The sequence below is a fragment of the Geospiza fortis genome, unplaced genomic scaffold (genome assembly GCF_000277835.1).
Source record: "Geospiza fortis unplaced genomic scaffold, GeoFor_1.0 scaffold106, whole genome shotgun sequence".
NCBI classification, from domain to species: domain Eukaryota; kingdom Metazoa; phylum Chordata; class Aves; order Passeriformes; family Thraupidae; genus Geospiza; species Geospiza fortis.
In genome coordinates this window covers 1829381-1839028 of record NW_005054377.1, presented here as the reverse complement: position 1 = coordinate 1839028, position 9648 = coordinate 1829381, and the positions used below count along the sequence as shown (strand labels likewise).

The following is a 9648-nucleotide window of genomic DNA, read 5'->3' as shown; positions in this document are numbered from 1 at the left end:
GAAAGAGTTTGGCCAGACACTGTTGAAATCTTAGACTGAATGTGGATTCCGAGATTCCCAGAGTTCACTGGAGGGCTGGGGCACTGTCTAAATTCAGCTATTGAAGGCTTCAATTTGCTTATTTAACAAAATAAGCAGAACTGAAACATTAGGGCTACCTCATAGGCTGGTGTCAGGAAGGTTTGAAAAGGTAGAAAATGCCTCTATTAGCAAAATATACATATTAGAAACCAGGCTTTTGTGTTCTTGCTTGGTGTCTGCTTGATATCTAGAGATTTGGGCAAGCTTGGAATTGGGGTTGTGTACTAAGTTCTTTCTTTTTTTGCCCTGTTTGACTTCACAGACTTAGTACAAGGATGACTTTCACTTGCAACAAAGCTGGGTTCCTCATGTAGAAGTGACTTTTAGTCTTGGTGTGCTGCTGCAATTCCCATCAGTGTCTGTCTCCCCAGTGGGTATGAGTCTCTTCCAGCCTGATCTGGAAATCCTCAGCTCAGGCTGCCACAGCTTGTGCTTTTATCCCTGGAGGTTCATCCTCCAGAGCCACAGCCATCCCACAAGGACCTGTCACATGCATCAGGCTTCAGCAGCCACACCACACTGAAAACAAGCCAGAGGAGTTTAGTCATGCCATTCCAGCAGCCAGCAGTGGCATTGGCTTCCCAAAGCCCTGGGATTTTCAGGGCTTTGGTTTATGGTTTTTAGGGTGGCACACTCCTGATGCAGTGTGCTCCGGGTGGAAGGAGAATGTGTTATAATTCCAAGCAAAGGAATGCTGTTTTGAAGGGTATTGATATGATATCATGTAGCCTCTGGCAATTTCTATCTTCCTTTTTTTTTTTTCTCTCCAGTGGTGGAATTCACTCTGTTCTTCATTTTCTGATTTTGATTTTCTTTGAAGTTTTTCTGTTTGAAGAGATGAATGCTGGAGTACTGTATCCCATATAATAGCTCCTCTGTTGTGCCTGATTTCCATTCAATGGCATGCTATGGTGTTTTATACAGCAATGTGGCTGATCAAAGGCATTTTGTGTCATTGCTGTAGTCATTAATGCCTTCTCAGTATTGTACATCTGAACATTAAGACTCTGGCATACCTGAGCTTTTTGTCTGAAGAAAGTGTATGTACAATCAAATATTGCCCTGTTCTCAAGCTCAAATTGTGGCTTGCTGAAAGTGGTTTCTTGCAGTTATATGAATATTTTCATGATAAGAAAAGAGCTCCAGTTTATCTTTCTCTGAAGGTAAATCCTTTGAGCTCAGTGACCTAAAGTCTATTATTTTAGCTGCTAAGTCATATCTCTCTCTACGAGGTAAATGAGTGTATTCTGTAAGCAAGTTGCCTTTGAATCTGTTTGCTTTCCTCCTCAAGTGTGGAAACATTTTTCCCCCCTCAAAGGAGTGTTCTGTTGTTTCTGCAGAGCAACATTTCACCCTCTGAGAACTTCACACCCCAAGCATCACATCCCAGAGTGCTGTCCTTTTAAAGTGAGGAAACTCAAGATTTGCAGAAATATCTCTGAGTGGGGGAATTTCTCACTCCTCTGTTTCAAGGCTCACACACATGATGCCACAGATACAGAGCAGTCAGCATTTCCTTTATAAAACATTTTTCAGAAAGATGTGCAACTCAGCAAAAAATCTCTGTTCTAGACTGAAATGTGACATATAAATGGCATGCCTGGGAGCACTGCTTCTCTTCCTTGTAAAAATGTTTCAGCCTGTGTTTGATGAATATACTTATGGCCTTTGTCAACTGCAGATTTTTGCCACATTCTTGAGCTGTGATTTCACAAACTAGATTCCCCTTCTCTCTGAGAGATACCATTTTAACAACATCTCCTTCTTTATTCTCCTCTCTGTTTCATATCCTCACATCCTGAGCCTTCCCTTCACAGCTCTGCAGGGCATGGGACTGTACCTGTCCTGTAAAGAGATTACAGACAGGAATCTCTCCATGCCTGTAAAAATACATTAAGTACTAACACCATAAGATTTAGAGAGGGAAAAAATGCACTTGCTCCCTAGAGACTTACTTCATCTGAATGCTGTGAAAATTTTGCCTGCTTGAAAGATGTTTCAGCCCAAGGATGCAGGGAATTTGTTTAGGGATGAGGGGTTCAGATTAACCATGGCTTGCTGCTGTACTTGGTATAGCCCTTGAGAACAAAGATCCTGGGCTTTCGGGGTATTCATGGACAGAGAGAAAGGATAAAAATACAGAGGGGAAAAGGAAGAGGTGCGATAGTTGATTCACAGGGATAAAGGTAGGAATATGTAGGTAGGAGACAAACAAGTCTGTAAGCAGAACCAGAACTCCAAGCCTGAAAACAGAACCTGAAATAAATTTTTCCTTTTCCTTTCCCTGGAGGTTGTGAAACTACAGGGTTGCAGAACCAAGGAGTAAAAAACTAGAAAATGATACTAATATTTTCTTTCCATCAAATTCTGAGTGTACTTCATGTAGATTTTCACAGAATCATATTGATTAGGTTTCCTGCAAACAAGGCTTGGAAATTTTCTTAAATGTGTGTGCTAAATAGTTCGAGCCAGACCCTGATTACATGATTTTTGTCAAGGACTTTCTCTGTGCTACCCATTTTGTGGTCATTTGTGTTCCCATCCACAGCAGTTGCCAATGTCCACAGGCAGAAATGAAACTGTTAAGTAGCTGAACCACTTCCCAAGACACTTCATGGTTCTTATATTCCACACAAAATCGGTTTCAAGTGTCCCATTCTCACCACTCTGTCAAAATACACCAGAAAAAGATGTGTGTTCTTTAATCTCCCCCTTTTTTTTTGTATCAATGCCTTGCAATGAATGCTTATGAGAGCAATGAGAGTCACAGAAGATCTCTGTGTAGGGTAGGGCTGTTATTATGTTGAAGATTTTTTTTTTTTGCAATCTGTTTCAATGAAAGCCATTATTAGATCATATTATTGCATATTATTGAGCCCCTTGTTAGGGAAACACCTTGCTTTTTCTTCTTCCAGGAGCACCCACTGACTGAGAGAGGCACCATACTGTTACTCTTGTCAATAATGAAAGGGGATGGAAACCACAGTTTCAGGGCCTGAGCTGTTTTCCAGTGCAATTAAGTGAGAAGCTCTTAGTGACATCCAGGAGCATTAGATGGGCCCTGGGGGTGGAATTCACCTCTGTGCAGTGGGCTGCCTCTAAATGATCCACCATTTACATCCTTGCTCATGTCCTACTTGGAACACTTAAGAGACATTTTAAAGGTTCCCAGGCTGCAGACTTGCAGCTTTAGGAAGCAGCAGTGATGTAGTCATTGTTCTCAAGTCACAAAAGTTTCCGCTCTGTTCTGAAATATAAAAATATCCCCCTTGCTTTCTCCTTGTGGATCTGAGGGAAAGGTGCTTTGCCCTGGTTATTGTTAACTGATTTTTAGAGGAGAATATGAATGAAGAATGGAACTCATGGTGGACCTGGAGATGATCTCAGAGCTCTTTTCCAACCTAAATGATTCTGTGGTTCTGTGAGCTCTGGCTCCCCGCAGGTTGTGTTTGTGTAAGCAAAGCTTTCCTCTTGGATGGTGAGGAAGAGGTGAGTTTTCATACACTAAACCTAACTGAGAGCAAAGCCAAGATGAAAAGAAGGAAAAGTGGTAACAGAGAGTCAGTGGAGGTAGTTCATGGTGTGTGGCTGCAGTTTGTCACCCTGATCACTGCTCTTGACAAGGTGGGGACCTGCAGGCCCTTTGTACCATGGCACACCTCAGTGATACTGATGGATATTTTTCCATTGCCATCAATCCTAGAATCCCAGAAGGGTTTGTATTTGAAGGGACCTTAAAGCTCATCTTGTTCCAACATCCTGCCATGGGCAGGGACATCTTCCACTATCCCAGATTGCTCCAGGAAGCCCTGTCCAATCTGACCTTGAATGCTTCCAGGGATGGGACATTTTGTCATTCTTGTTCTCTTCAAAAGAACTCTCTTGTCCTCTTCCGTTCCATGAGGCAAAAATGGGAAAGATGGGGAGAGACTCTTTACAAGGGCCTGGAGTGACAGGACAAGGGCTAACAGCTTCAAACTGAAAAAGAGTAAGTTTACATTAGATATTACAAAGAAATTCTTCCCTGAGGGGATGGTGAGACCCTGGCACAGGTTGCCCAGAAAAACTGTAACTGCATCCCTGGAAATGTCCAAGGCCAGGTTGGGCAGGGCTTGGAGAAACGTGGGATAGTGGAAGGGATCCCTGCCTATGGCAGATGGTTGGAACAAGGAGATGTTTAAGGTCCCTTTCAACCCAGGCCATTCCATGATTCTGTGAAAAGCAATCTGAATAACAAAACTCAAGCCACCTTTCCATTCTTTTTGGCAAGTGGTGTTGTCAGGCTGCCATTGACCTAAACAACCCTCTGCTTTTTTTTCCCAGACAGGACCATCCTGGTGGATGTGGCTCTTCCCCCTCTGAGAGGGCTCTACATCCTGGGGACCCTCGAGTTCCCCAGCAACTCCAGCAACGTCCTGAGCACAGCCTGTGTTGTGGTGCTGGGGGGCGTGCTGAGAGTAGGTGAGTGAACAGCTGATCTTTGGGATGCCTGGGGTTTATTTCTGCTCTTGATAGGAAAAAAACCTGTGGAGAATGACTTAAAGTGTCACCATAGACGTGCTGTCCAACCTAATGCCCCGTGGCTATCTGGATATCTGCAGATGGGACACCCAGGATCCATGGGAAGCAGGATGATTATCCACTGGAGCTAATTACCTATTCCTTTAATGGCAATGTGTTACAAAAACTGCACCTCACTCCTGGTTTCACTGGGGCAGAGATTTTATCTGATATGTATAAAAGCCCTCCCTACTCCCTGTGGGGGTTGCTTTATGAGACAGTAATTCCTCAGGGCAGGATCTGCCCTAGTGTTCAGGAAAATGCCTGGTGCCTGTGGGCATTAATAGGACACTTTTTGTGACACACAAATATTTAAATCCAACATAAACAGAGTCATGAAGGATTCCCTGAATGCCTGGAAATCCTGCTGTAGTGTGAAACAGCTGGATTCAGCACACTTGTTCTTCTCATCCCTCTGTACAGATGAGCACCAGCACCACAGGAAGGTACCACCTTGCCCCTACCTCCAGCTGTTTCACAGTCCCCAAAGTCACCGGGGCTGTTCCACATTATTTACAACAATCAGGATTGGTGTTTTTCCACTCTGAAGTAATTACTCACATAATTCCCTTTAAATATCAAGGTTTCTAAAGCCAGGCATTATATTTACTTACAGGAATCCTTAGGACGCTGGGATCACATTGTTGATCATTGCTTGACCTTTCTCAAGATTGGTTTCATGAACTTTAAAAAGAGAATTTGTTTGTGTAATCACCTCCTGAGGAAGTCTGCTTCAATATTTGTTTGTTGTTAATCTCAAGGGACTGTTTAGTTAACATAGTACTGGCCAAAAAAGTTATTTTGCTGTCTTGTGTTTTTCTTTGGGAAAAGAGGTTGGGAAGTTTAATCTGGGAGGTTAAAATATATATATACTTAAAAGACTGTCAGTCATTTCTTACTTAGACTCCTTTGCACTTTAAATACGGTTTCATATTGGTTTTAAGAAAAAGCATGTGTTCATTGCTAAAAACACTTATTAAAAAAACATTGAGGCACTTTGCTGCACAAACTCCCCTCCAGCACATCTGTGAGTAGTAATGGATATTAAAAGCCAAACAGGTATTTGCAGCTGTTGAGTTGCAGTCCAGCATCTCCTGGAGAGCTGTCCTTGTTTCAGCTGTGAGATGGTGGGTGGGTAGACACTCTGCAAGCTTCCAACATCTCATACTGGCTTCTCTGCCTGCATGTAGAGCTGGGAGTGCCTGTTTTTTCCTCCCTTCCCCTTTCCCTTCCCATGTGTTTGAGGCCTTACGGAAACGTCTTGGAGCCCATCTGTCCAACCCTGCCTGTTCCATGCCTGAAGGAAGGGTTTTGAAGCCCATCTGTCCAACTCCACCACACCCTAAAGAAATCCTGACACAAAATAGATAATGAGACAGTTTAGTAAACAGATTTAATAGATGTGGACGTCAGTGTTGAGCATTGCCTGAGCAGGATCTCAGGTCGGCATCACGTGAGCCAAATCCCCAGGTCCTGCCTGTTGTGTAATTTCTCCATGCCCTGTTTTCAGTGTAGAAATCTTAGCCACATGCTGTTCCTTCTAATTCCATGGCCTGAGACAAAGGCTTTATGGTAAAGCTAGAGTATTTTATTCCCTTGAACTTTTAGAGAACAAAGACCAGTTTTGAAATTCATCCTATCTGGGTTTGGTGTCCTCCAGAGCACTTCTTCTCTGCAGAGAGAAAACAAAGTCAGAAGGTTAAGTCATGACCATAAGTGCATAGCAACTAAATGATAATGGAAAATATGTAACAAAGGGGAAAAAAATCAGTGTAAAATTGGAGTTTATCAACCATAAAAAGAACTTAATTAATTTTATTGAAATGATAATTTTCAGGCAAACTGGGATGAGAAAATAGTGATGGTTGGGAAATCAGAATTTTTGGAACGCCATTGACTGTGCAGGGTCAATCATCACTTTTCTCTTTAATGTATGATCACAATCCATGTGAATGATAATCCCTGGAAGATGTGAGATGATTTAAGATCCACAAAGAACTTTGTCAGAACTCTTGGAAAACCCAAGGGAAATTGTGTGAATCTACCCCCACAGGAATATCTCTGGGTGCTCTTAGACCTTCAGTGTAGGATCCAGGGAAACTTTCTGATTATTTCTATTTTCATAGTCCTGCCTCTAAGATAAGGAGTTTCTCTCTTTCACTTTATCCTTCAAAGTCTTTTATTTTATGGTGATGTTTGCAGTAGAATTTTAGTAACACCATTTATTTCTATTTCTCTTTACCATGATATTGTAAATATTGGCTATTTTCCCAGCTTATAATAGGAAGTTTGAGGTTCAAAGAGAAAGTGAAGTGCTAAATATCTTTAGCACATCTGTGTCAAAACAAGGTAAGAAATGATGAGTTCAACATCTCACAGTTGTTTTTCCATTCTCAGCTAGGATTATTCTGTCCATTTTAACCCACATGCATTAAAACTCAGACAATATGTGCAGAAAATGCCCTGTTCCACTGCTGAGCAAAGCCCTCAGCTCCCAATAAAGCTGAAGGAAATGCTGAAGTTCACTTGGCACACATTGATCTGTTGGACTCATCCTGAACTAAACTGCACTCAGCTGCTCTTTGCTGGCAGGCTGCTTTTGCTTTTTATAGTAGAGCTCGCCCAGTAATTATCCAGATAGGATTTCTCTTTTTATTTCAACTTGTCACATTCTCTCCTTCACATATCTCCTGATGGCTGCTTGTCAATCATGTCGCTCACTGGAGGCAAGAAGCCTAAGGTCATCATTAGCTCATGGCTTGATTGTCTGGAGAGGGAACCCCAGACAATTCTAATGCCCCTTATCTTGCTTGTGGTAAGAGCTCTAATGCATTTATTCCCCCCCTTTTCCAGGAAGAACCCCCATACTGATTTGTCAAAGGATAAATCTGTGTATTTCATTAAATGGCCATGTGTTAGCAGTAAATAAAGAGCAGTAATTAGAGCACCAGTGAGTTTCACCAATTTACTGTCTTTTCCAACTTCTCCAGCACCTCTGTTGTGTGGGTCCCATCTTTGGCTGTGGGCTGAGTCCCACCCTGCAGTCACACATCATCCCTGAACAGCTGTCCAACTTGTATGAAGAAGGGATTCTGTTGGTGTAACAAGATGTATTTTCATTCTGGATCAGAGAAAAAAAGTGGTTTGAAAAGTTCATTGGACTGTTTGTATTCCCTTCAATGACTGTTTGTATTCCCTTCCTGAACCCCTCAGCCTCTGCCTGTTTGGCTTTTACCCCTTCCAAGCCATTCAGTTTCTTTTAACTGATGGCTCCATGTAGGAAAGGGATTTGGTTCACACGTTCTAGACACCCAAATTTAGGTGTAATGTGGACATCAGCACATGAGCTGCTCTTCCAGTAGAGGTCTATCCAATATAGCCAGTGCAGCCTCTGCAGTCAGTGGGACTGGTTGATAAAGGTATCTAGAGAAATTCTACATAAAAAAAAAAACATTTAAAAAACCCCATTAAAAAATCTACATAAAAACCTCTGAATGTAGGTATATGATTCTCCCCAGAAATATGGTTCAGTTGCCTAATTATAAATATTCTCTCTCTTTCTGGACATCCTCAGGAGTCTCCCCCTGCCTGCAACTGCTGCTTACAAGTCCCACTCTTCAGTCATTTATCCCTGTCTTATATCTACCATCTTCCAGAGAGGATTTGTAGGGCACTGGGACTCTCAGATCCCATCCTACTCGTGTCACCACCTATTCCTCATTCACCCCCTACTTCTGGCTGCTGGTTCCTACTCCACAGCTGTGGAGATGTGGAGCTGAGGACTTCTGAAATCTTCTGTACATTTGGCAGAAAGAAGCAACCAAGCGAGGTCTCCTTGTTTGGCTGCTATTCCAGGCTGCTTTCCAGAGTGCAGCCTGAACACCTGAAGGAAACTCCAGAAGAGAACCAACAGTAGGTGCTGTCCAGCTGTGTATTGATCATGAATAAAAGCTCCTCAGACTTTCTGGTGAAAATATGACACAGTTTTCAAAATAGCTGGGTACGTAGAGCCCAAGAAGTTTTGGATTCAGGAAACAGAGATAGAGGAGATGGTCCCAGCAAGATATGCAGCAAATTCTGTTTGCTGGGTGAAGGGAGGAGATTGAGCTCAGAGATCTCGTTGTTCTTATATGCAACAGCTGTTGCAGAGTGTTATGTTGTGAAAAAAGAGAAGGCTAGAAGGGAGGAAACACCCACTATTCTAGGAAAGAGTTGAGTGGGTTTTGCTATGGCACAAAACCCCAAACAATACAGCAAAAATCTGTCAGGAGGAACATCTGGAACAGAGCTGAAATATGAAAACAATGGAAAATGACTTTAAAACTCAACAAACTAGATCCAGACCACAGTCCAGGATAAATTAAAATCTGGGTAGAAAAAACACATCTCTATTTCTGTTCTCCTGTTTATTCCCTCCTTTTTTCTTGTAGTAGGTTTTCTCCTCTCCAGGGGTTAGATCTGATGCAGGATTCTGAACCAGCTGAAACCATTGTACTAACAGATCTGTGGTACAATCTCAACATTTGCATCTGACACTTCTTCAGGACAGTGCATATCAGTGGTGAATTTATTAACACATCAGGTTGTTTATTAACACAGGATTATCATAAATGATTGGGGGTTTTTGCATTGTGTAGTGCAATTGGAAGAACACATATTTGAGGGAGCCCTGCCTCTGTTTTTAGTGCCTCCTGACCTTTTCTGCACATCTCACCAGACATTTCCACCTTTTGATAATTTCCAGGTTGCAAGTATCCTTTTTCCTGGTTCTCTGCCAGCAGCAAGCACATTAATATTTCACTTTATGATCAATCAGGTTGCTCATCAAATTGCCAAGGCTTCCAGCTGGAGTAGGAGCATGAAAGGGAATCCATCTCCACTCATCTCATGTAGGATGGGGAATTGGGCAGCTTGGTGTAGTCTTATGTAGGACTTGCTCACCACAGAAAAGTGGGACAAGAAATCTGAAATTTTCACAATCAAAGTCCAAAGATGGACACTTAAAGC

The 9648-nt window shown here is 42.3% G+C and overlaps 1 protein-coding gene across 1 annotated transcript in view; it reads left to right on the top strand.

Moving 5' to 3' along the window:
- The window catches only part of PKHD1 (PKHD1 ciliary IPT domain containing fibrocystin/polyductin), a 238627-nt gene that overhangs the window by 146478 nt on the left and 82501 nt on the right, over positions 1-9648 (top strand). The window contains 1 exon segment of the mRNA XM_031060250.1: positions 4405-4542. Coding sequence (XP_030916110.1) covers positions 4405-4542 — 138 coding nt within the window.